Source organism: Oculina patagonica, chromosome 3 (genome assembly GCF_052425735.1).
Source record: "Oculina patagonica isolate OP01 chromosome 3, crgOcupat, whole genome shotgun sequence".
Classification (NCBI taxonomy): Eukaryota; Metazoa; Cnidaria; class Anthozoa; order Scleractinia; family Oculinidae; genus Oculina; species Oculina patagonica.
This window is the reverse complement of record NC_135760.1, coordinates 10,528,419-10,555,295: the sequence shown is the minus strand read 5'-3', so window position 1 is coordinate 10,555,295 and position 26,877 is coordinate 10,528,419. Positions and strand designations below refer to the sequence as shown.

At 37.4% G+C, this 26,877-nt stretch overlaps 3 protein-coding genes across 9 annotated transcripts in view; 1 reads left to right on the top strand and 2 right to left on the bottom strand.

The window, feature by feature from the left end:
• The window catches only part of LOC144646508 (ankyrin repeat domain-containing protein 13D-like), a 29,330-nt gene extending 7,219 nt beyond the window's left edge, over nucleotides 1–22,111 (bottom strand). The window contains exons 1-20 of one of the 3 annotated variants that reach the window (XM_078506123.1): nucleotides 21,873–22,111; nucleotides 21,607–21,742; nucleotides 20,244–20,368; nucleotides 19,686–19,731; nucleotides 18,218–18,271; nucleotides 17,517–17,606; nucleotides 14,451–14,520; nucleotides 13,755–13,868; nucleotides 12,842–12,987; nucleotides 12,172–12,251; nucleotides 11,515–11,614; nucleotides 10,216–10,334; nucleotides 9,313–9,391; nucleotides 8,186–8,437; nucleotides 7,622–7,763; nucleotides 6,741–6,959; nucleotides 6,641–6,659; nucleotides 4,471–4,568; nucleotides 3,703–3,814; nucleotides 3,239–3,345 (exon numbers count right to left, since the gene is read on the bottom strand). In XM_078506123.1, the coding sequence (XP_078362249.1) occupies nucleotides 6,749–6,959; nucleotides 7,622–7,763; nucleotides 8,186–8,437; nucleotides 9,313–9,391; nucleotides 10,216–10,334; nucleotides 11,515–11,614; nucleotides 12,172–12,251; nucleotides 12,842–12,987; nucleotides 13,755–13,868; nucleotides 14,451–14,520; nucleotides 17,517–17,606; nucleotides 18,218–18,271; nucleotides 19,686–19,731; nucleotides 20,244–20,368; nucleotides 21,607–21,742; nucleotides 21,873–22,016 (1,908 nt within the window). In that variant the 5' untranslated portion in view covers nucleotides 22,017–22,111 and the 3' untranslated portion in view covers nucleotides 3,239–3,345; nucleotides 3,703–3,814; nucleotides 4,471–4,568; nucleotides 6,641–6,659; nucleotides 6,741–6,748. Of the gene's footprint in view, nucleotides 1–3,238; nucleotides 3,346–3,702; nucleotides 3,815–4,470; nucleotides 4,569–6,640; nucleotides 6,660–6,730; nucleotides 6,960–7,621; nucleotides 7,764–8,185; nucleotides 8,438–9,312; nucleotides 9,392–10,215; nucleotides 10,335–11,514; nucleotides 11,615–12,171; nucleotides 12,252–12,841; nucleotides 12,988–13,754; nucleotides 13,869–14,450; nucleotides 14,521–17,516; nucleotides 17,607–18,217; nucleotides 18,272–19,685; nucleotides 19,732–20,243; nucleotides 20,369–21,606; nucleotides 21,743–21,872 lie in introns of those variants that run through there. The other 2 variants (XM_078506122.1, XM_078506121.1) reach the window with 2 other exon arrangements.
• LOC144646530 (ankyrin repeat domain-containing protein 13B-like) overlaps nucleotides 267–26,877 on the bottom strand; it is a 207,926-nt gene continuing 181,315 nt past the window's right edge. For 3 of the 4 annotated variants that reach the window (XR_013569431.1, XR_013569433.1, XR_013569430.1), the window contains one exon: nucleotides 267–335. The gene's annotated coding sequence lies outside the window, so the exon portion shown is untranslated. Of the gene's footprint in view, nucleotides 336–429; nucleotides 517–26,877 lie in introns of those variants that run through there. The other variant, XR_013569434.1, reaches the window with a different exon arrangement.
• LOC144646509 (uncharacterized) overlaps nucleotides 23,814–26,877 on the top strand; it is a 41,042-nt gene continuing 37,978 nt past the window's right edge. For both annotated transcript variants that reach the window (XM_078506129.1, XM_078506124.1), the window contains exon 1: nucleotides 23,814–24,055. The gene's annotated coding sequence lies outside the window, so the exon portion shown is untranslated. The remainder of the gene's footprint in view (nucleotides 24,056–26,877) is intronic.

The window sequence follows — 26,877 nt, the reverse complement described above, 5'->3', positions numbered from 1 at the left end:
GTATAATCTGTTTGCTGGATATCTCATTCCAAGTGAGAAGATTTTTTTTTTATTCAAAGCCACACTATGAGTTTAAAATTAACAACTTTTTCTGACTTCAGACAGACATGTAATCTTAAAAAATTTCCGAAAAAAGAGGGGAAAACAAGTTGAACTTGAAACCAGAAAAAAAAAAAAAAAAAAAAAAAAACACAACAGCAAAAAGAAAAAAATACCAGAAGCTTGACAGTACTGTGACAAGAAAACAAAATAAACAATGTACTCACAAGAACTCATTCTTTCATGTTCCCTCATCTCTTTGACATTAAGATATCTATGTTCTTCGTCTGGTTCATCTGGTGAGTCAGTCACATTATCATACGGATTAACTATTTTAGTTCTACTGGCATCCCCGGTGTGAGACTGCCCCAGGGTGGTGGGCTGAGTAGGGCGATTTAGGAGAGAGCCTGGGGCAGCATATGGCTCTATGTTTCCGATATCCACAAGATCATCTTCATCACTTGCATCTTGGAATGCCTGAGTTAAAAAAAATATAAAAAATGGGACTTGTTAAAAAACATCTAAAGGAGTGTCATTTCATCCACACACACAACAGAATAAAGAGACTTTAAAACTTATTTTAAGACTTCCCTGTATATGTTACTATGTATCTACCATTCTCCTTCCCTTTGGCTATTTTTTTTTATAGTTACAGATGTATGTTCTACTCACCGCAGGAGAAAAGACGTTATCATCACTTCCATTAAGAATTCCTAACTGACTCCTCAAGTTTTTGTTTTCATCCTCTAGCTTGTGAACCTATTAACCATTTATAACAGAAATTTTAATCAGCAGAAATGAACACTGGTCCAGGAGTGGAGTAAAGAGAAAGAGTGGGATGCTATGTATTTGAACGAAACCCCAAATTAACCAAAACATCCAGTTTCAGGTGTAATTTCTATTTTTATTATCAATCCTCCTTAATGGCAAATTAAATTTTTGGAGTTCTTCTCCCTACACGAATTGGCTCAATCAGAAATTAAGTTATTAAATGAAAAATGTCTGAAAAGTTAGTGACACTGCTTGCAGTCCTCTGTGTATATCTTGACATTTAGTAAATACAACTTGTCTACAATTCCCTCTCCCCATGCTCCAACAGTGACCAGAAAGCATTGAGATTGCATGACAAGTTTATCCTTGTTTCAAATTTTATTATCCTTTGTTTTAAACTTATTATTATACATTGCCATGCCCAACAGCAAAGGAAAATAAAAATTGAACCAAGGATAAAATTGAACCACAACATATATACTTGTGGCCATGGGCACGGCGTTGGTGTACAAGTCACAATTTTGAACGATGTCTGACCTTTCCCGTGTATTTTTTGTAAATTAGAATAAATATGACAAAATAAGTACAAGTAATCTGATTGATGATGTAATGGGCAAATTAGGCAGATACCACTCTGTACTTTGTTTGTTTTGGAAGTGACACCTGAAGGCAAACTCGGAAGAGGATGGCTGAGGGAGAAAAATAAGGAGGGAAAACATTTTGGATTTAAGACATGGAAGAAGGCAGAGGTTGCAAGGCAGTGTGGCTTAAAGGAGGAGGTCAATGGCCCCATTCTCAGCAAGGAGAAAAGAGACTGATAACAAATTTAAACTCAGGAAAGTTAGTTCTTTATCACTTGTGATTATTTTTGGGTGTTCAGGGTGAGACTGAAACATTCCCCAGACCAGGCGCCTCCTAGACTTGGACTGTTTTGAGCTTTGATTACAATGTAACAACTCCTCACCGATGCCTGGAGGTTCTGAATTTCATGACTCTGATTTGCATTCACTTGAAGGAGCTGTTGAACACGAGCCTGAAAAAGTAACAGATAAATACTCTTATTATATCTTTCTTAATAAATAGGCCTCATGTTTCAAATATACAGGACTTGGAGGGATTTCTTTCGAATTCAGGAAAATTTCATTCAGCAAATGCCGCCATGTTTATTGGCAAAGGTGGCATGGCTTAGTAGCCAAGCCACGAGATACTATATTCACCGCTTAGTACACTGAATATAGCGTCATAAACTGAGCTTCTCCACCAATCAGAATGCCCCATTCTTGAACTAACCTCTGGAAATTATACTAAAATTAAATATAATTCTTATTGAATACGCCTTATGCAAAATGAAGTCTGACTCAGTTGCTCAAAATTGTCTCCAAAGCCTTGACTACATGGAATTAGTTTTAAATGTCTATTGTAGTTGCTTTTGGAAGACTTACAGACCTCTGCATCTTTATTCTATTGTAACATGTTATTCTTTTCATCGTAACTTGGAATTTGATAATGAAAAAATGTCAAATTTTCACTTCAAAAGTGAGGCTTGGGCTAAAATTAGCACATGTCATAAACATGCACAAGAGGTATTTCTGTGTGGGATACATTATTTTGTGTAAGTTAAGGAAATTTCTTTTAAAAGTACATCAGGAAAGTCCCTCACTTAACATTCACACTAACCACAATCAATTAATTTCATATTTACAAATTACCCGGCTTCACTTAAATTTCCCAGCTTCACTTAAGTCCACGTGCACTCGTCTAGTACAGAACATCACGTAAAGAACCTCTGGTTGTACTTTACTTACATTCGCTGTAGACAGAGCACTTTCAACTGCTAAATAACGTTCCATGGACACTGAATCTTCTGCTAGAAAACTTGTAGTTGTTCCCTGTGGACAAAGCAAAATAGCACAAGTTATGCTTGGGTCAATATTTACACAGACTGTAGGAACATTCAACTTGTTTATTGAATTAAAGCAAAGAAACATTTCAAAAGTGTTCACCTTTTCAATCTGCACTTTTGTGGTCATTTTTGATGGGTTCTGGAAAAAAAAGAAGTATATAATTATTTACTTTTAAACAAGATAAAGATGCAGGTTAGTTTGAAAACTCAAAACTTTTCATTGGTTCTTTTTATATAAACTCATTAACAAAGATCCAAAGAAAAGTAGCACAAGCTAAAGCACCATAAAAACACAAAAATAGGAAAACAGACTATTAAGAACCAAGGTTTGTCAAGATTGGGGAGTTTTATTAAATAAAAAAATAATAATAAATGCATATTTCCTACTAATTGGTTATCAAGATGAAATTTGGCTTACTTTTCCAAGATGTACCATTTTCATAAGTTAATGTTAATAACTTGTTTACTGAAGTACAGTAGGAAGCGACAATGTACCATGGTGGGAATAATAACATAATTCTATCACCTCTGGTGTGGATTCTTTATCAACTGGCTTCTCGTCTGAAGGTACTTCATCATATTCATGATCATAAGCATCTTCTCAATTGGGAAAATATGTGACTCAACAAAACCTGGTTAAGGGAGATAGAAAGTAAAAACTAACAAAGTCAAACCCTGTTTATACAGACACCTCATATGAGCACTGAGGACATCGAGTCATGAATGGTCCCAGACATATGCAAACATGATATTTGAAATCTCTCATAAGTGGACACCTCTCCTAAAAGGAACTCTACTTACAGTTGGTTCAACTGTATAGGCAAACCTTGTTAATACAGACAGTGTACAGACCACAAGTGTTTGCTTTATTGAGGTGTCTGAGAGTTGAGAGAGTGAAGCTTGAACAAGATAAATGACTTCAAACTTTTGGGTGTCATCACTAGTGAGGCAAAAGAAGATTGAAAAAACAAAACCCTGAGTTCACATACCTTGTGCGAGGTCAGGATTGGATCCCTGTTCTCGTCGTCTTGCATCATTCAATATATCAATAATTAACGTTGCAAATTCTTTGGCATTAAACAATGCCAACTTCTGTCTACCCTGCAAGACAAGTTTTTTACAGATGAATTTTTATGCGACCACCAGTCATATGTGACAACCAACCGTACATGTAAGTCACGACTGCTTTTCCAAAATTTCAACATGATTCTGTTTGTCAGAACACTATAGTTGGAACTCTCATATTAAGCAACCTTGTCATTTTATTTGCTTCATCACAACGCTAACAGTATTTGCAACTTGGAAATTACACTGGGCAAACTAAAATCTCTTCAAATTACTAGGCAGCCTTTTGAAATGCATTTTCAATGGATTTTGTGCCTCTGAAACAACTACAAAGAATCATTTAAAATTTATATCCCTTGTGGTGTGCCTTCTCAAGATCTTATATGTGACCACCTTCCATAGGCAAACACATAGGCTAGACACTGTTGATGGTCACTTATGCATACCTGCCAACTTTCCAGATTTTCCCGGGAGTCTCCAAGTTTTTCATTAAATCTCCCGGTCTGATTTTCGGAGTGTATTCATACATTGTTTTAAATGATCTTCTTACAATGCAAAGATTTCTGGACATCTCCAGATTTTTGTACTCTGGGGGTTGGCAGCTATAGGTTCCTACCCACATCAGTGTAAATTTTCAACCTTGTAAGTCTGTGAGTTTGAAAAAGTCTTATTTATACTGTTTGTCAACTTACCTGGTTTCTTGTTGTAGGGAACGATGGATTAACAGGAAGGATTGGTACTGTGATCGTATCACTAACAAGAGCACTGTGATTCTGTGTAGCTAGCCAAACTGATAATACATAATGTGTAAAAGAACAAATAAATAACATAAATTTAATAATTACCACAATCTTGGACAAAACTGTTGAGACAATTGTACAAATTCATGTAAAAAATACGGTAACCTCTCCCCATGTTGGAACAATTAAAACCCCTACTCCTCACCCCCCCCCCCCCGAGGGGGAACACAAGATATTTTGAGGGAAATGTTGTGATGATATTGCTTTTTGAAAGATAATCTGGATTTGTCTCAACAGGTTTTGACCAGGATTGTACATAGCTTAATTTAAAGACAAGTCAAGAATAGAAATCTTCCTTCACACACGCTGCAACGGAAATGATCAATACATTGCTATACAGTTATCAGTTTAGTGTTTTTGATTGGTTGTTAATTGCACATGAAAACTCAGCAAAAACTGATTAAAGACAATACTGTTAGTCAGGGTCTTAAAATAATTGAGGAGAACGTGCTGCCTTTGTTATTACATCTGCAAATGGTTAGGCGTTCTAGTCTTCTTGGATAAGGACGATAAACCGTAGGCCCCGTCTCCTGCATCTTCAGTGTTACAATCAGCAGGGGACGTTAAAGAACCCACACACTCATCGTAAAGAGTAGGGCATGGAGTTCCCGGTGTTGTGGTCTGTTCTATTCTATGGGTTGGGTGGTGGGGTGAGATCATACACATGGACGGATAGCGGCTGCCAAAGGCGCCTGATATGCTGATGTCCGGTCTCATCCAATAAAATTCTAACTGTGAAGCGCATTGAGCTTGGTAAATGCGCTATATAAGCACCTATATCATTCATTCATTCATTCATTCAACCCTGTAAATACAGCATGTCAGGGGAACAGAATAATTCAGGTCCAATGCTAGACACCTCTCAGTGACGGATCCAGACCTTCAGATAAGGGGGTTGGGGGTGGGGGGAGCAATCATCCAGACCCTAGAATAAGGTGGGGGGGGGGCATTCTCGAAAAAAATTTTCTTGGCCGTACGGGCCTCTATTTGGTCTAAAAATAAGGTGGGGGCCCAGGCCCCTCCCCTATATCTGCTACTGCCTCTAACTAGAAAACAATTTGACTCAAACCATCCACGTGACCTGGAAAAATTACTGCTTATAGCTGATTGGATCACCATTACATAATTTAAAGTTCAAAAATAAAAAATTAAAATTTTCCGTTCTCATTCCTCTCAATTATGACACTCTTTATATGTGGCTGTCCTGCACTTATTACTGTCCTTATTTCTAATAATTTTACAACCAATAATAATTCGAGGACACAAATTTCATTTAAAACTTTCATTTCTTGTTTTCTTAAAAAGAGAATTAATTGAATTAATTAATTAACAACAAAGGAATTGACATTAAACATTGTTTCCATTCACTTTACAAAGGGTTAGCTTAAAGTGACCAAGTACTGGACAAAAGCAGCTACAGTGCAGCTATTGTGACTGGAGCCACTAAGAATCACTCACTTAATAGGCAACAAAAACCAGACCACATTAATTTTTAGAAATGGAGACAGAATTCCAACTTCCGTTGTTTAGACCCATTTACATTTCCAGGGAATATCTATACCCTATACCCACCACACTGGGTATTTTGAGGGGTGGGTGGTTTAAAAAACCATGGAAAGCTTTGAAAGAAGTACAAAGCTAAACTTGAATTACCAGAGAGGTGGGTGGGAGGTCCAAACCAAAAGCTTTCCATGTGAGAGAATAATACAATCAGAATTAAAAGTGCAAACCAATCTTTTAGCTCGGAATAAAGTTTTGAAATTTTTTGTCATTGGTTTTCATTGTGGAGTCCAAGAAGGGCTCCTTTTACAGGTACCAGGCAAATAAGAACACACTGTAACTTAATTAACCATTGTTTGTGAATCTTTGTATTTTGGTGCAGCATTGTAATTTTACTTGTCTTTTGTTTCTATTATTTTACGTCATTTGTGTCTAGTACACAAAGAGGCAGTCCTAAGTAGCGCAAGTTACAGTCACATAGTCATATTGTAATTTTAAACCTCTCTTTACATTTTATAACAAATTCCAGTAAACAGGTTTTGAAAATAAATTCACTGATTACCTCAGGAAAAACATTTGGACTGAAAACCAAATTCTCCTAACAGAATTCAAAGAAATGCATTTAAAGCACAAAGTAGAGTTTAAAGCTGACCTGAGACTACCTAAGAGTTTAATTCTCTGACAGAGAGAGCTGAATGATTTTTGCGAGCTCCTCCTCTTCTTGTTTTCGCTGCCTTTCATCTTCCTCTAGTTGCTGCTCAGACAGTGCCATGGCCAACTGCAGGTCTTCATCATAGACGACAGCACCATCACCTTCCTGTCTTTCACCAGGAGGGTTTTGTGTGGATTCATCTCCTTCAATGCCACTTTCTCTGATAGCACTGCAAACAAGATGGTAAAGGTAAAGTCTGTGTCCAAGCCATGAGGCTCATACAGCCAGAGCTTATCCCGGTTTTCGTAGCATTAAGCGACTAGAAGTATTGCTACTCCCCCCTGGATGGGATGCTAGTCCATCGCAGGGTTACCCCCCAGCAGTAAATTCGCCGGTACCCATTTATACACCTGGGTGGAGAGAAGCACTGTGAGAGTTAAGTGTCTTGCCCAAGAACACAACGCAGCGCCCCGGCCAGGCCTCGAAACCGGGCCGTTTGACTCGGAGTTGAGCGCGCTAACCATTAGGCCACCGCACCTCCCCTACTGCAAACAAGAACATTGTGTTTTGTTATAACAGTTTTCCTCTAAAAGCGCACAACTCATTGGCTACCTCAAGGTCACATGACTTTAAACAAAAAAACTGTTTCCTGATTTTATTTAATAGTACGTAAGTAAATATTAAAGAAGTGTTTCTTTTTCTGATATTGCCTAAAACGGCATTTTCAAGCTTCTTGATTTTGAAATTTGACCCCCTTGTGGCTCGTGACTTTGGCATTTTCTCAGTTGCCTTGGTTGACAAAAAAGTCTGGCTATGGGCCTGCGTATATTATTTACACACACAATTGTACCACAAGGAGTTCATTTGCCATTGCAAGGGTTACAGCATTACCGTTGGAGTTCATCATCTTCCACCTGCCGACTGTCCCTCAAAGCCTGTAACCTTATCATCTGCGCAGGGTCTTGTTGATATTCCAGCAAGCTCTGCTGTATTGCTAGTTGCAGCATCTCATCTTCTTCATCTCTAAGGGGAGCTATGAAATAACACAGCAAGATAAAAAACAGCACAGACTATACTTATACACAAGTTTTTAAGGTCATTAAACAAAATTCCCCAAATCCAGAACTTTGTACCCCGGGAGCAGGGGCCATAGAATACTGGTGAGAGTGCCGCTTGCCTCCCACCGATGTGGTTGTTTGGATTCTGGATCAGTGACACATGGGTCAAGTTTGTTGTTGGTTTTTTATCCTTGTTCCGAGGGGTTTTTTTTTCAGGTTCTCTTCTTTTCCTCCCTCCACAAATAAAGAAACATTTTCTAAATTCCAATTTGTTGTTGTGGAAGGGGGCTCCACCAGGATACCTCCTGGATACCAGCTAAAGCTGATGTGGCTTCCTCTCTCTATAATAAAATTATAGAAATTTATCAATTATTTTTTAGTCACTTATGCTACCTACCCACAGGCTGATCCAAATTAACCTCTCTGTAGCCTGCTGGGGCCTCAAAACAAGTGGACTCTATGACACACCTAGCTGCCATCCCAGCGGCAGCAGTGGATGGCTCTTCCTCTTGCCCAGCTGGAGTCTCACTGTCTTCGTCAATCTCTTTGATGTCAGCCTTAATAGCATGCACTCCAGCTATGGCTGACTCTCCACCACCAATATTGCCAAATGTCACCTTAGCATTCAGCACATGGAACAGCGGAATCTCTAAAAAGAACATTAAAACCATGGTGTTTAAAGAAGCAGTTATTAAAAAAAATGTTAAGCCATGGGGAGGGGGCATAGGCAGGGGTCTTTGTGTTCAAATGTCCCATCCCAAGCAGTAGTGTACCCGGTAGATGACTAGTACCCTAAGGGGTATTATAAATATAATATTACTCCCGTTATTTGTTCTGTTGTTCTCTCAAAGGGTAGGGAGCCATTCATGATAGACCTTGCAAGAACTAATTTTACAGGCTTTTAGTCCTGGAGTCCTACATGTATGGACGGCCACTTTTCAGAGAAAAATAATGAATATATGTATACAGAGGGTTGCTTTGGCAAATTTGTTTTTGCACTCATAACTGCAGAAAAATACCTTGCATGCTCCTCAGGCCCTTCAATGGGGACAAAGTCAGGCCTTATAAAAATTTTGAACTCCCACTTTTTAAATCCTGGCTAAAAGCCTGCTGTTACACAACCCACCCCAGGGCATTTATGAATGGTCAAAAGAGGACTGACTCTCTAAGCTTGAACAAAATTCTCTCAAATGAATGTTTGTTCCCAAGCTCATGCCGGCCTGACTTAGTTTGTGGATAACAAATATTCCAATGTGCGGAATGCTTACATCAGACAGAATCGGTAGTCAATAACATTTAGTTTTCGACAACAAAAAGTTGTTGACAACAAAATAGCTATAGTCTGTGGCCATGGAGGCCCTAACTCAAAATCCAGGCTCAAAATCAAAATTACAACTTAAACTCGAAACCTAAACAGAAGTTCATAAGTTTAATATGCTTGATATCTGGGAACAACAGTAGAAAACTCTCCCAGCCTAGGGCAAGAAACCTGTTATTGCACTTGTTACTGTTTCTGTACTGTACCTATTTTGACAGGGAATCCTGCTGGTAAATGTAATGCAATGAAGTCCCGCAGCTTGGCAAAATGAGTGTTGCTGATTGCCTATATTGTGTAACAAAAGAATAATAAAGACTCCAAATTACAACTTTTCAAAATTTTTGTTTGTATATTGTGAAAGTCTGGGTGAGAGCAGTTCTGAAAAGAAGTGTTGTTGGTGACTGACATTTCAACAACCTGAGCAGAAGTCATCTTCAGAGTCAAGTGATAAGTTGTTTGTAAGTTGATAACAGGAAAAGGTGAGTTTACCGGATAAGTCTGTGTTTGAGTCTGGTGGCCCATCAGGCCAAAGCTTATCCCAGTTTCAGTTGCATGAAGTGACTAGGAGTATTTTATACTCCTTCCCTGGTCAGGATGGGATGCTAGTCCATTGCAGGGCCCCCCCCCCCCCTGCAGTAAATTTGCAGGTACCCATTTATACATCTAGGTGAGGAGAGGCACCATGAGAGTGACGTGTCTTGTTCAAGAACACAACGCAGTACCTTGGCCAGGGCTCGGTATATGGAATCCAGCACACTAACCATTAGACCACCATGCCTCTCATAACACCTGAAACTGGTTATGATCTTAACATATGAAATTTGGCAATACAGTGGAGCCAAAACATGTATATGCAGCGCCCTTTTCCACTTTGTTGCTAGTACACGAAATATTAAGAAAAGTGAGGTGGGAATTCAAATGTACTGTACATGCGGTTGTGAACTTCAAATTTAAGTTCTATTTTCGTTGCATGGTTCTTGATGGAAAACAATGTTGAGGGGGAAGAAAGGCATCTGTATACCCTTAATTACGACAAGAAAAAGCTTCTTAAGATTATATTTGAGAGTTTTGTCCAGGACTGTAGGGGCTATAACGTTACCTCTACTCACCAGCAATTTAATTATCGGTAGCACTTGTTCCCGAAGAGATAAGGGGTGCTTATCACACATTGATATTGTCGCTTTAAACTTCTGCTTCTTCACTGACACTTCTTTCAACTTTCCAATATCTTTGTTTCGAGAAAGAACTATTATTTTTAATAATTATTACTTTATTTGAAAAAAAAAATACAAAAGTGGAATAATGTATATTGTACATAGTGTACATGACTTCACAATAATTTATGCTGTATTCAGTACAAAAGCCAGAGGAACACAGACTTTAAACTTACTAATTATTTTATTTCTAAACCAATGTGTTTCTGCTAAAAATTCCCCCTTTTGCAATGTATTATTGCTAGTAAACACTCTTATTTAAAAAAGGCTCTGTTACTGGTCAAAAAGCAATCCTATTATAAAAGAAATAATAGAATTATTCTATTTCAATAATTAGATTAAGTAACTTCTATTTCAATGGCATTGCCATCAGCGTACTACACTACACTGAAATCATATGGTTCTTCTGCCTTCCATGCATGCTGCTCAAATCATTCCTACATTTTATAAATTTAGGAACTGGTCTTTTCTTGATTAAAAGAGTTTTCAGAAAACAATTATTGGACCAGCAACTACCCGGTTAGTATTCTGATTGACTTATCCAAGTATTTCACTTCCTGGTATGGTGTACTCATGATAAACTTGTCTAAGACAATGATGTATTTAAAAATTCAAAACATGATTTAGTTTCGCTTTACTTAATATACAATTAGGACATGATATACATGTACAGTCGAAGCTCTCGTAAGCGGACACCCTCCGGACGCGAAAAAAGTGTCCGTAACTGGAGCTGGCCACTTACGAGAATGGTTCTCGTGAGCGGCCACTAGAGGTGTAGGGGATATATGGCCGTTTACGGGAGCTTGCCCAGCTAACAATAACCGGACGGATGTGGATGACGACAAAACAAGCACTGAATTATGGTACTGTAATTACTATAAAATCATTGTGACCAACGGCCATGTGAATTTGATTGATAAAAACAAGATAAAGAGGTTGTTAACAGGATTTTCTTTGGGTCGTCTGCTTACGGGAGCTTAAAAACAAAGAAAAAGTCAAAGTCGTCATCTCTGAAAGTGTCCGTGGCCGCTTAAGGGAATGTCCGCTTACGAGAATGTAAAAATACAGAGTTTGTATGGGAGTTAAAACGGGGTTTCAAACAAGGCGGCCGTAAGTAGAGCTGTCCGCTTACGAGAGTGTTCGTTAAGAGAGCTTCGACTGTATATTTATTTTCTGTTACATGTATTGTCTTACCTCTTGTATTTGCTTCTGGGGTGGGATTAAAGTATTCCTCTATGCTCATGTGGTAAGGGTTAGTAGATGAAGGGTCTAAAACAGATCCAGTTTGCTCATCCTGTGGACAACATTATTAAACAAGTCATTCAAGTACATTCTATAACCTTTGCAATTAAATGATATTGTACACAGTTGCATGCACACCAAAACAATGCAAACAAACAGTCGGACATTGGCCAACCCAAATTTAATCATGTCCAACAAAATCCCAAGTGTGGTCAAACATCATGTCCGGACAATGTTTAATTTTTTGATCGTAAATCATTAATTTTACGGCAATGGTGAATGAAAATCTGTCTGACCACTATTTTGTTTTGTCCCACAAAGGTGGTGTCTTTAGTTAGTAGGACATAATCCTTTCCAGTTAAAAAAATTATTTGCAGCCCTAATGTAGGTCAGACAAAATGGAATAACAATTATTCTATTCAGCAGTGTTTCCAATTGGAACTGAGCAACAACTCATGGAACAATCTACAAATCTCTGCACAAGTGTCCTCAGTATGCAATGTCAAATTTCAGTCTTTTCTCTTTGAGGGAGGGAGGGACGAAGATTGACAAAACTGACTGTGAACATCAAGTGAACAGTTGGCATGTGGTCGAATTCAGATGATTTACCTCTAAATTACTTGACAAGTTTTCCTCCTCAATACCCAATAGTGTTTGTAGACCATTTGCAGTAAATGAATCATTTGTATCTGTCAAATGAAAGATTTAAGAAGTAGTAAGTCACCTCTTGCTTTAACATTTTTTTAAAGCAAAATCCATTGCATCAGATCGGACTGGTTTGAGTTGTCAAATTAATTTTCTCAAATTTTCTCAAATAATAGCCATACCTATTTTCTCATGATCATCCTGGATTCCCCCCTCTTACCTTAACATATTTTAAGTAATTGCCACCCTTTAATTATTCCTTATTGCCCTAAATCCCTTGAATAATCAACCCCTCTGTTATTTACAATTATCCTGTGGAATTTCACGGAATATCACCTAATACTTAGCTGACAAGGCCGTAGGCAATATTTCGCAGACAATATTTCGCAGGATTGAGCAGGATAACTGTTATATTACTGAACAAACTGTCAATCAAACACATTTTGCAGGGGGAAAAACTGTGGTTAATGTAGCACTTTGCAACTTCGGATGAATCTTGGCAACCTGTGTATATATATTGCAGGATATCTGTTATGCACGGATAACACATAACAATTATTCTGACCATATAATTATGGGCAACATGTACGTTTGGTGAATAACAACAATAAATACATGTAAAGATAAAACTCACTTTGTGCTGCCTGTTTGTCCTCGGCATTCAGATGCTCCACTCTTGTCTTAGTAAGCACTTCAACTCCACTGGCAGTGTACACCTTACATTCAAATCCATTCACCACCTCAGTTTTGTCCCCACCCCAGCCCCACATGGTCTTGTGCCTAAAGACAAAACAAAAATATTTTATTTTCTGCTTTAATTTGTTTTTTTGGAAAACAAGAACTGGTATGTGCCACTGGGAGGGGGTTTGGATTTCAAGCAGTTTTAATTAGTAGTAGAGTCCCAGTGGCAAACTATTGACAGATTCTGCAAAATAGTAAATGTCTTATGCTTTTTTATAATAAATATAAAAATTATGTTAGTCTGTATCAGTCGGGAGAATAAGAACAGTTTTAGCAAACCTTCGTTGAAGCACTCATAGAATTCTGAGTTATTTCATCCAATCAAAAAAAGCATGAGCATTCACGAGTACTCCAAAAGCAATTGCGCATACACTACAAATATGTCATGTTACTTAACAACTTCTGGGAAAAAAAACTGTGGACTCAGTCACTTCTTGGAGAAGTGATACTGCAATCAAATGGCACTTGTTCCTCCGACTGGTATAATTAAACAATGTTACGGTGTACAATGTAACGTTTACAATCCAGTTTTGCCTTTCCTTCAGTGCTGCTGAATCTAATGCAGCCACTTAAATTCTGACAGACTAAGGGTTTTCAAAACGATGCGGCAACAGTACCGAAGTTACACTGAAAATCTGATCATTATTATGTTGCCTAGCTGTTACTCTGGTCATAGCAATCAGTTTCATCAAACAAGTTTGATGTTGTCTCAGCTGCATACTCTTTCAGTTACTGACATCTACTTTGTTCAAAACATTTTTTGCATTAAAAAAAAAATGGTCAACTGAACACACATCTTTAATTACCTGGAAAATGCAATATTATCTGTGTTGAGCATTGTGGCAACTGCAGGTGTTGTCAGTCTGGCATTAATGGCATCATCTGATGGTTTCAGACCCTCCAGATCACGAAAATCTTCTCTAAAAAAAAAAGCATTCAAAGCAATAAATTCAATATATTCAACACAAACATTATGTCACTCATATATGGAGACTCGACTCTGCCCTATTAGTATCCACCAACTTAAGCAATTGAGAAGAAGCCCTGAACTGTTTCAAGTTTCTAATCTCCTCTAGCTTTAGTTGGTGGGCTCACAGTACCAACCGACTCATTGTATGGTAATTACAGTCAAAATAGTCAGCCTGCGCGGCGTATGATTCCGGAATAGTTTTGATTAACAGCGAACGGATTGCATTATTCGTTTCAAACATTCGAATTCAATTTAAATATTGGAAATCAACCAACCCTAAACACGTGCACACGTGAACCTATCAAAAATTAACCAATCAAAGTAAAACATTCTACAAGTAGAGCTTTCATACCCATTTACTACTCAGTGTTCAGAAAGTGTCCTTTCTCTGCAACTATTTAGAGTAACTACATAGTATGTGTTACATATTAATTTAGTTTATATTATTACCATAATTCTTAAACAAAAGAAAAATACAAATCAAACTAGTTTACCTGAAGTTCATTTTAAACTGCAACATAATATAATGTACCTGATTCGCAGGGTCTCCCTGAAGTACCTCTTTTTATCATGGTCAATCTCTAAAAATTCTCCTCCATCAGCTAAAAACAAATAAAAACCATAAACAAAAATCAATGTTGTCTGAAAGCCATGAAAAGTAGATCACAATCAACAAGGTTGCAGTCTACATGTAAAGGCTGGCTAAGGGTTAATAATTATTATTGATAGCTTCCACAAGTAAAATAAAAAAAATTACCACTTCTCCCAAACTGACAGGAGAAAAGAGTGTCAAGTACTTTTTATTAAATAAATACAGAGTTCAGTGTCAGGATTCCCCAAAAGTCTAAAATGTGAAAATCTTAAAACTGCACTTGTTGGCCTCAGAAAAGATATCAAACTTTAATCTGCAGGGGCTTAACTCAAGGAGGCGTGTTCTCACTGATCAGAAGATCTGTTATAGCACAACTAAAGCGCACGTTCTGATTGGTTAATTTAGCCTCTACTATTTGCCCATGGGTGCACAATGACGTATGCCTTCAACCAGAGCGCAGGCGCTGATCTGATGCGACATGGCACAAGAAAGTGCCACTACTTCACGAATTTTTACATGTTTTCTCAATTTTCCTGTAGATTTAATAACTGCATGTCGAAGTTTCCTTCGAGCCACCTCATGGTATCTGTTTATTATTCTATGAACCTTTGCCTCTTTTCCAAGTAAGAACAATAAACTTAATCAGTTTTGTAACCGTGCGGTTAATGTTTGACCACCTCTTTTAGTTCTTTGGCTAGAGAGGCACGGCACCGCACAGTAAATCAAAGTGGCTACGAGCCACTAAACTCGGAAAATAAATTAGGAAACCAAGAGGAAACTTTTACAAAGATTTGCCACACTGCAGTTAAATCCACTCTCGACACATAACATCCAAAACATTTGAGGTTTTTAAAAATTGTTGATGAGAGCACTCGGAAAATAAATAAGGAGACAAAGAGGAAACTTTTACAAAGATTTGCCACACTGCAGTTAAATCCACTCTCGACACATAACACCCAAAACATTTGAGGTTTTTAAAAATTGTTGATGAGAGCACTCGGAAAATAAATAAGGAGACAAAGAGGAAACTTTTACAAAGATTTGCCACACTGCAGTTAAATCCACTCTCGACACATAACACCCAAAACATTTGAGGTTTTTAAAGGTAAAAGCCTGTTCCGGCAAGTTTGTGGCCAAATATGGAACTTTTTTTTTATTATAACGAACACAGAAATGCTTTGTTATCACTTTCGCTTTTATCCCGTTCCGAGAATATAATTTATCACGCGCAATGCGTGACGTGTCAAATGTCACGTTGAATTGTTTGGTCGTCTGAGACGCAGCAAGTTGCATTCGGGCAACAAGTTTTTAGGAAAATTAAAGGCCCGGTTGCCCGAGAAAAAACTGCCGGACAATCCAGGAGAAAATTGAAGTGTAAGAAATTAATTTTATAAATTTGAGAAACGAAAAAAACCTCCAAATAGCCCTCTTCTGATCGATGAATTGAAATCCACGACACTAAATCCATTTTCGTGTTGTCTTATAACCCAGACCTAACTTAATTACGCATGCAAATTTGTATGCCTTCGAAATTTCGATATCTGGAAGCTTTGGAATGCATTTCTTGCTTCTTCTTGAATGAAATTAAATTCTAAGCAAAGTTTAATTCAAGTTTCTTTCATATTTCAATCTTAAGTTCGGGAATATTGACTTTTTTAAGTGAAGAGATTTACGCATCTGTCTGGGAATTATTTGTTTATTTATAGCTGCCCGAGAAAAAACCGCCGGACAATCCAGGAAAAAATTGAAGTGTAGGACATTAATTTCATAAATTTGAGAAACTAAAAAACCTCCAAATAGCCCTCTTCTGATCGATGAAATCCACGACACCAAATCTGTTTGTGACATTTTTCGAACAGCTTCCGAGCGAATTACGAAATATCAAAAGCGCATTTAATTTAAAAATCATACGTCCTGTGAGTTTTTTTACAAACTTCAAAATCCAATATAGTAGAAGGTGGGTGGCTTACTTTTTTGGCCCAGACCATGAAGCGTTCATTCCGAATAGTTCGTGTAGTGCAGACTGTAGTGCATTCTTGCTCCGCCTGATCGATACCTCGTCGTCCAAACACATCTTGATGGCCGTGATAAATACATCGCCACTTTTAAGACTTTAAAACCCATTTGTTCACTTGAGCATTCTTGAGCACATTTTCTGATCGTTTGTGAGGTCTTCAAAAGTGTATTTTGAACAAAGGTGTAGCGAAAGGAACAAAATTTTAGCGTCGGACTCCACACGACAGACGCCATTTCAGCTCCTGTTGTAAACATGTACTGCCGCCTTTGTTCCAACCCTCTCCCCCACATATATCAACAAGAGACAATGGCCCGACTTTGTGGACAAATCAAAACCTAGCAGGGGAGACAGGGGTAAACATGTTTAATTCACTTTTAATGCGGATTTAATGCATAACATTAATTGTTTAACGGGAATGGAGTGACATCCAAACCCCCACTATACCTCATGATACCATGAGGTAAAAAGCTAAACATAAGAAAAAACATTTCTCCATAAGGTATAAGGCAAGTTTGAAATAATTCAAAAGTTTGTTTGTTTAGGTTTTCGTCGGCGTTTACGCGAGGACTACACGCAATTGTTTAAATAAGCGCGCGCACTTTTATCTCAAAGAAACTGTAAATCGCAGGCCTAAAAGTTGTGCTATAAAACAAATGGTAAACGTCAGAGCGTGCACTATTGAGTTACAGATGCACTCGGGAGGTTTGCTAAGCACTCAAGAAGCTAGCTCTCTTACGCTTCTATCGTGCTTAGCAACCTCCCGTATGCATCTGTAACTCAATAGTGCACATTCTGATGTTTACCATTTTGTTAATTAGTAGTGTAACGGTTCTTAGAAGTTGCCATTCAACAGGGTTGCCTTAGTTACTTCTGGATATGTACCATGTTTAAAGCTTGTGAAGCATTGTCAATATCTCCCTCAAACTCTTTTTTAAGTGATAAAATTATTCATTAATAACTCTTATTTAACAACCTTTTCTTATAATTACCTCCACCTTTAAAAACATAACTCCTGTTTCCTCTTTGCCAGTCATTCTGGTCAAACCCGATAAGTGTGGTGTCTGCTCGTACATTTGCACCTGCAATTAACAATAGCTATGGTCATCAAAAATAATTTTACGGGGCTGATATAAAAAACTGCAGTGAACCAGCATCTCATTTAGCTAGTGGGATCAAGTAGGTCTTTACTAAAGATTAGTCATTTCATATGAGAATAACCAACACAAGTCCTTCTGGCATGGACCAACTTTCCCCTAGAATAAACTGTTCTGACTCACACACTGAATGCCATTTGCCTGCCACACAAGAACACAAAACGGAGTCATGGGACAAGCGTAACACAAGACATTCTAACTCAGGCCCAGCTCCCACCTCAATGTGTGTGAGAACCTCATTTCTTGCCCCTTTCACAAGCTCAGCCGGCAAGAAAGCCATTTCACAGTCCCATATTTTCCATGAAGTGGTAAAGATCGATCGATGAGTTTTACAAGCCACCATCTTGGTTCCTGAATGCAAGCGAAAAACTGGGGAGACCTGCCCCCCCTAACTACAGGAATTTTGCACTCCCCCCCAGATTTCACTCACATTTAGGAATCAAGATGGTGGCTCGTCAAACTCAACAATCTATCACTACGACTTCACAGAAAAACAGTGGACTGTAGAACAGAGACATGTCAAAGTCGTTACTTACCACATTTGTATATTTTGTATGTATCACTTGGACACATTCTTGACATAAATGGTACTGTCAAAAAAGTAGATAATAAAAATTAATAATAAGGAAAAGATTAAACATACTAACTGGACCTTTTGGGGAGGGAGGATAATCATTAATATTTTTCTGGAACATTGCATTGCTTCAGAAAGGTATTAAATCATTGGTGCCAGGAGATATTTGAAAAAAGCATATTTTTGGACAGTTTTGACATTTTCTAGTCAGTTATGAGCTAAATCTGCTCAAAACTACTCTAAACAGCATTTGCAACATGAAAACATGCTGTTTTTCAGCTAGCATATTATTTTACAACATTTTTGTTAGGACATGTGCACAAATCAAAATTTTATGGTGGTTTTTGGAGGAGAAAGTGCCCTACCACTTTAGACATTTCATTATTTCAATTTTTTCCATTTTCCATTTTCTGCTTTTCTCATCTTTTTTTTTTACTGCAGTTGTTGGCCTTTCACTGGGCCCTGCCATGAAGTAGCTAAAGTTGGTTGAGGCAAATTTTTCTCTGAGTCTTTTACCCAAATTTTTTTAAGCATTTTCAAGGGTTTCAAGCTCAAAAAAACAATCACTCTGATCTGGGTTAATTGGAAAGATATTTTTCTCCTGCAGATTGAGCAAGCTACCAGTATTCAGAAAAATTTCTAAGTTCACCAAAGAAGGGTCTTTGACCTATGACCTTCGACACCGGGTCGTCACAAAGTGCAAGACAGCGAGGCATGTATTCCATTCCAATTAGCCTAAATAGCACTTCGGTTAGCCTATACAGCTGTAGTTGGTTTAGTTAGCTTGCGGTTAGCCTTGTAAATACTAAACACTGTATGAGAAAGATGTTTTCATCAATGGATGATACAAGCTAGCTAGTACTTAGTACATGGTTTTGTTGATCTCAAAAATAAACAAATCCTTTAGTTATAATTTATCATAAAAAAATAATCTTTTTCATTTACATGTTCATATAATATTTTTAATGTATTTTACACAGCATGTACTAAAACTTGAAACAACAAAACGAAACCACCGAAATGAAACAAGCGAAACGACCGAAACAAAACCGCCGAAACAACCGAAATCACCGAAACAAGCAAACCCCATTACAATTTTTGTGAGCTAACCGTAAACAGGCTAACCCGGAGTGCATAGTAGGCAAACCTGAGTGAAGCGTAGACTAACGTATAGTAGGCTAACCAGGGTTTATAGTAGGTTAATCGGAGTGTATAGTAGGCTAAATGGGGTATATAGTACGATAAGTGGCGGAAATCTTAAAGTTTTGCTTGTTTTGGTGATTTCCTTTCGTTCCGCTCGTTTCGGTTTCGGTTTCGTTTTGCTCGTTTCGGCGGTTTCAGTCGTTTCATTTTCGGCGGTTCGGTCGTTTCATTTCGGTGGTTTCGTTTCATTGTTTTGGGTTTCAGTATATGCCATTAATACTAATTACCCCAACTGGTGAACTCCCATTTCATTTCCACATAAAAATCAGCAGTCTGTAAAGAAAAGAAAGAAACAAATCAATTCCAATGGGTAACAATTTGTGGGAAAATCTTGTTAAACAAGTCTTTTGGAGTACAAATATTTAACAATTATCCTGCGATCCGCGGAATATCGCCTGATACTTGCCGAAGAGGCCGTAGGCCGAGTTGGCTAAAATCAGACGAATCCGCAAGTTGAGCAGGATAATTGTTTTATTATTCAAAAATTGGCAGCGAAACACATTTTGCACATAGAAAAACTGTAATTAAGCAGCGCTTACAGACGGACGAATTTTCGCAACCTACAAATATCGCAGGATATCTGTTATGTACGGATGACAGATATCGTAACATTGACCATATATGGGCAGCGCGCGCATCTGTTGAATAATAACATTAGATATTTTTCCTCAACTCCCACCTTCTTTGTACTCAACAGAGAACTGAGAGACTTAGACAATGTTAGGCAATTTTATAGCAAATATCTTATTGCTATATACCGAAATAAGAACTAAAAAGAAACTTACAGCATTGAGTTCATCTAGTAGTTCAGGAATCCCAGCAAGCCTCTGACTTCCTCTTTGAAAGTCACGGTGTTGAAGTACAAGTGACAACATTTCTGGGTTACCTGTGCTAATGGCTTCATGTGATACTAAAAGAAAAAATATTACACGGTCAAATAAACTTGTTTCTTTAACATTTAACAGAAGTCAATTACAATCGACTGCTGGCAAAAAGATGGTGAATGGTACATTTACCCATAATTCTTAGCATATGAAAAAACTAACTAACTCATAAAAATGCAGAGCTTCAAAACTAACATGTGCAACATTTGTTGTTAGTTCAGGGAGAAATTTCATTTAAAAAAATATCATAATGGCTTTCTATGTTCCTATTGGCTGTGATAGATTCACAAGGTATTGTGGTAAAATGTACAGCAGCCATTTTTTTTACAGTGGATTAAAATCAGCCATTATTTTGGAAAGTCTAAAAGGTGACAAAGCCTTCTTTCATTTTGGGCGCGAAAGTTTGCGTAATGGTCTGCCAAACTTCAAATGCTTGATGACGAATCATGCAACATTTGATACCCACTCAGGTCATGTTTTTCATGACATGTTAATGTTTAGATGCAACCAACAGTAATTAATTCCGTCTCTTTCCACCAATGGCCAAAGACACTTGCTGACAGTTTAAGTACACTACAATCTTGGACAAAACTGTTGAAACACTCAGCAAATTTCCACTTATTTAGCCAACAGAGTTCAGTTTTGCAACCCCCTTCCCCCCATTTCAATGTTGGTAATGCTTTAGTGTTTTTAAAACAAAGCCTGTCGAGCCGCAAACCACAAGAAACAACATTGAGTAGGGGGGAGGGGGATAAGATATTTTAACCCGCTTGCAAGTCAAGTCATTTGCGAAAAATGCGTGAAATGCGTATGCGATTTCCAGGAAAACCATTTTGGAAACATTTCAGTGGCCCTAGCATCCTTCCTGGATAATTTTATGTTCTAGCTTCACTTGTCAATAAATTGTTTATCACTGTTTTACACAATCTAGTTATTTACAAAATTAAAATGATCAGTGAAGAGGCCTGCAGTAAAAAAGGGATAGTTACAGGCAACTCATTTCATTTTCAAAGCTTGTTTTGCATTGAAACAAGTTAATAAAAAAGCTTGTTATTCTTGTTTGAGTTTCTAGCTCAAAAATATGATAATTTAATAGAACGAGTTAATTCAGCTTTGTTATTATTTTGAATGAAAAACGTACTCAATGTTGATAATTTTTACTTGGATTTTGAATAAACGGTTATTTGTTGCATAAGGGAGTATGCCGTTACAAGAAATTTCAAAATGCTCGTGCACTGTTCATATTTTTAATAATTTTACGCACCATTCCATCCATCTCGGTTTATGGCGTTTGCGTCACAGCCTCCGCGAAGAAGACACTTCACACAATTTAAATAACCCAGAGAAACCGCCAGTTGAAGTGGCGTCCGCCCGCGAGGATCCAAAAGCTCTTTATCATGCTGCATATAAACCACAATCAGACAGAAAAACTCTTGATTACGTTGCATAAAACATGTATGCCTGCCCAAACAGCTTGGCTTGCGGTTAAAACCAAATCATTTCTTCGACAAAATAAGACGGAATACCCACCTTGTTCAGTGCAAGTTCTTCTTCAAGGGATGCAGAGTCTTTATGCCAAACGTGCCAGTGTAGTGGGAATTCTGAGAGGATGTTATCTCTTGAAATTGTGGGAGGAGATGCGGCCAAAATGTCCTTTCCTCCACTGGCCGCCATTTTCGGGCTGTTGTCATTTTTTGCACATCCGCTGACCGCAATGTTTCTCTTTTGAATCGGCACGCAGAATCCACGCAGAATCTCCGGGGAAGCGGGAGGGGGGGGGGGGGGGGGGCGCGTGGAAGATCTTGGTTGCCCTAGTTTCGCTCGCATGATCGAAGGTTGATAAAAGGAGGAGGGAATGGTCTAAAGCTGCAAGAATACATTTTAGACGGGGATTGGGTGTACATTTGTCCCAAGGCTATTGTAGTTTCATATTAAGTCAGTATAAGACAAAGTGTAAAATGTGTCTTTTGTTAAAAAGTACTTTCTTTTTTGATATAGTCAGGCTAGACTAGTTTTTTTCTCTCCCCTGCTTCAGAGCTAGTTTGGAGGCTAGTTGTAGCTGCACCCATGATGGGATCCGCAAAGCACTCTGGATCTGGAGTAGGCCTGGCATTTAATGCTACTAGAAATTCTCGCAAAAAGCCAAAAAAAATGCTAAAATAATGCCTGATTTCTTTAAAAAATGCCACTTGAATTCCAAAGAAGGCTTTGTTTTATTACAAACAAAACGTACAAACTCTTACATTATATGCTCATATCAACAACAGGTGATACTTAATAATTGTTTGTTTATAAAAAAAAAAACAATAAAAAAATATAAAAAAAATTATTTAAAAAAAATTATTAAAAAAAATTAAAAAAATATATTTTTTAAAAAATTAAAAAAAGCACACACAAGTAACACAACACAAGTAAACAAGTAACACAACGCACAAACAGTCGAAACAGACAGAAAACAATCAAATTAAGTAATCAAAATTGTGAAACTTTAGGATTATTTATCCTTCTCAGTTCTGAGTGCTGAAGTCTGGATCACAGTCATGAAAAATGACAGAACACAAACACCCCAGGACTATAATCTAAGGAAAATAGCGGCTCTAAAAGTTGAATTTGGATAATACAGTGTTGGTAAATGTTTTACTAATAAAAGCTATATAAAGATATAATAAATCAGATCACAGCGACAAACCGATGAGTGGTGCCGGATCTCTTGAAGACCTGACCTGGGTCAGTAACTTAGCTAAAACGGAAAATATAGACGGCAAACTGATCCTGACGGCTAAAACGGTCAAAAATAAACAAAGTGCATAAAAAACTAAAATATATTTAAAAACTTTGCTCTATATTTCGGTTTGCAATACAAACCTTCCTCTGGGCGAAAAAAAATTGCCAGCCCAGCCCCTGAGGAAGGTTTGTTTTGCAAACCGAAATATAGAGCAAAACTGTTCAATATATAATTATTTTAGTTTTTAATCCACTTTGTTTGTTTGTTTGTTTTTTTGCCGCTTTAACCATCGGGATCAGTTTGTCGTCCATATTTTACGTTATATAAAGATATACGGTGATAAGATATATAAAAGATTAAGATGGAGCAAAAGACTTGTAAGCTGTTAAACAGAAATTTCGTGACAAAGGGCAGGATTAGTTTTTCCTTTTAACTTAACCCTGAAAGCTAATGCTATAATAACATACGAGTGATTATTCATCTTATTTAAACCATCTGCGTATGAGGCCAACTCCTGAATTCATGCCAATTTCAATTCTTGACAAAAATACAGTAGAATTCCAATTTCTCGAACCCTCAGTTTTTTCGAAACTCTCGATTTCTCGACCAATTTTCGTTTCCCTTGGATAGTACTTCTCTGTTATTTTACCCTCGATTTCTCAAAGGTATTTTCGTTTCCCTTGGATGGAGGTTTAAGAAATATGCCCTTATGGCCTTGGGGAGGAGAAATGACAGAATCTTTGTGTGAGGCCTCTAATTGCCCATGAGACACGCCACAAACAAATATTGATTTACTATCAAAAATGTGCCCTTATGGCCTAGGAGAAGAGAAGTGACAGATTATTTTAGCAAGGCTTCTAATATTACGGAAAATCACAGATTATGAAAAATTCGCCCAGAGACGCCTTCCACAAACTTCAGTGTCTGATCCAAACTGAATCTTTGACTTTGAACTCGCGCGTTATTCTTTGGACTTCCGTGAGTGCAGGTTGGTTTTATATTCCTTTCTTTTAACATTAGGGTTTAAGCTGGATATGTGCGTTTGATAATCTAAGCTAATCAATAGCACAGTAATTGTTCGCCGCATAAATTGGCCTAACTGCAAAGCCAGTCGTACAGTGTCTTTCAAGTAAGGTTTGCTCTTCTATTCTCTTTTAGCGATATCACGTTCGCTTGGAATTTTCTCAACTGAACTGTTTTGCTGTTAGAAGTTTTTTTATATTCTTTGTAAGAGTCATGATAAATTATCAGTAGCTCATCGCGTGTGATCTAGCGAAGGTTCTAGCGACTTCTCTATTCGACAATGAAGAGCCAAGACTGCGTTGGCAAAGATGTAGACGAGTTAGTTTCGCAAGAACTGAACAACGTTTATTTCGAAAATGAACAATTCGGTATAAAAATCATTCTTTTTCCTTGCGGCAACATTTCATCATTGCAAATTCTCTGTCTGATATATTATTAATACCAGTGTCGCGTGATAGGCAAAAAAAAAGTAAAATAAATGCTGATGTCGCAACAGAAATTTACCGGACTTTATTGACTTTATCTTCAACTTGAAGATTTCAGTTCCACAGGACTACAACAGAATACACTTAATAACTAAACATTAACATTAACAAGCTAACAACTAACTCTTGGTCGTGAGGGAAAAATTCCCCTCAAGTTCTTTTAGTGATTCATTATAACAGTTTAAAATATCACAGATAAAGTGGGCGCTTAGATTCAAGATATTTTCATCGCACATAGCTAAGATATATATAAAAAGTGCCTTATAATTCAAAAATTTAAAACTATTATTTATTGAAAAGAGGCGATCTAAGAAGACACCTCTAAGATGAGAAAATGATGAGTGGGTGCATTTCATCAAAAAATGGAACTCGTCACCAATAGATGACTTACAGAATGGGCAAAGTCTCTCATCTCGAGGTATCTTCTTGTATCGACCTGATTCAATAGGCAGTTGATGACTAGAAATCCGCATTTTGGTTATCGCCACTCTTTGATTGACATTAACAAGAAAATACGTATAGATATGCCCGATATATCAACATGATATTCTTATTTTTTTTTCTCCACGCACACAAGTTTCTCTTTTTATTTTGAAATTGCTAGTGTCTGCTGTTCTTTGGCTTTTGTGAATGCAGTTTTGTTTTCTTTTTATAAGATGTTTAGGGTGAGCCTGGATATGTCTGGTAGATTTTCGATAATTTCAAGTTATAATCAAGCCAGTGATTCGGTTAGGATCAGTATATTGACACAGTGATTGTTTGCCGCATAAACTGGCATTACCACTACGTCTTTAAGTGATGTTAGTTCTTCTTTATCAAGCCAGAATTCTCTTCTAAAGAAATTACATTCGCTAAGCATGTTTGCGCCATCGTAATATCGACACAACTCCTCTAGGAATGTATCATTTAAAAAAGTCTTTACATTATGGCTGAACGCTTTAGAATTGCTTACAGAAACTGATTTCCAAATCAGTAGATTCTTTTACTCTAGATTATTTATAACAGACATGCAAAGGTCAGCTCTAACGACTTCCATATTCGAAATCATAAGCCGAGACCGCGCTAGAAAAGAACTGTAAAAGAGCATAGTCGAACCTTGTCATCAGTGTTTGTATATTCAGTTTCTATTTATCATCGACCATCATATTTGTTACTCATCCAAATTAATTCAGTGAAATCAACATCTTTTTCCAGAAAGGAAACTATCGCATAAAGATCGTTCCTTTTTCCAGCTAGTGGCATGAGTTCAAAATGGCAGAAACTACTCTCCCTGATTTCGATATGTAAGCCGACTGTTATGGGCGAAAACATTGCAAAACAGCCAAAACTACATACTTTGGTTATTTGTGATCAATCTTGGCTTCTAAGTCATAAACAATCGATGAAGTGCTAGAAAATGTGGCTAAAAGTACTTGTGAAAGTTAAACGTGTGGTGAAATGGTTTATTTAGTCGTAAAATGTGAGTGACATCTCAAGATGTTTTATATCACTGAACAAATCAACTCTGTTCGCAGCACAAGAGTAGGCAAAAGGCCACAAAACGCTCCTTGAGAATTAGCCCAAGAGATACATTGTAAGCAAAGAAGTGAAGACGACGTGTAAAAGTTCTTAACGACGAACAGTGATATCTGTTGTCTTGAAATTAGTTAAAAATAAAATACTGAGTTTGTGAAGCGTAGTCTACACAGTTGCGAATGCTGCTCATTTCTACTAACTATGTTTCTATTTCGATTCTACTTCGGAAAATGGGAAGAATTATTTGATAAAGTCTCATGCGAACACTCGATCATTCTCCGTTTACTCACTATTACCTGCGCCTTGCCGAAAAGAGTGCTGTGGGGACGTAGTTTGTTCATTTATCAATATGATCGCTAAATCTGCTCTCTGATGTATTATAAATGCGAATCGAAAGCATGTTCAAGCTTCAGTGGTTACTATTTCGGCAAAAAATACTTCAAAACTGAATACTTCGATAATTGCTTAGACCTGGACAACTGATAAAGTATTTTTAATGTGGGTAATTTCAGTACGAGTACTTGGACGTGAAAATATGATTGCAATTTGATCGATCATATGACATCTTCATAACCGAAAGGATTTGTCTAAATCGGTTTATAGAACAAAAGGAGTTTGTGAGAGTTATCAACAGATCGGTAGATTTTGAAATCAAAACAAAGAATAAACGTATCTAATCTACACACATCTGGTTTGGCATGACTTGTCTTTTACATTTTCAACAACCACTGAACTAAAGTAAAACAGAAAAAACAGTGTTGAAAGGATACTGATCCCCATCATTTAT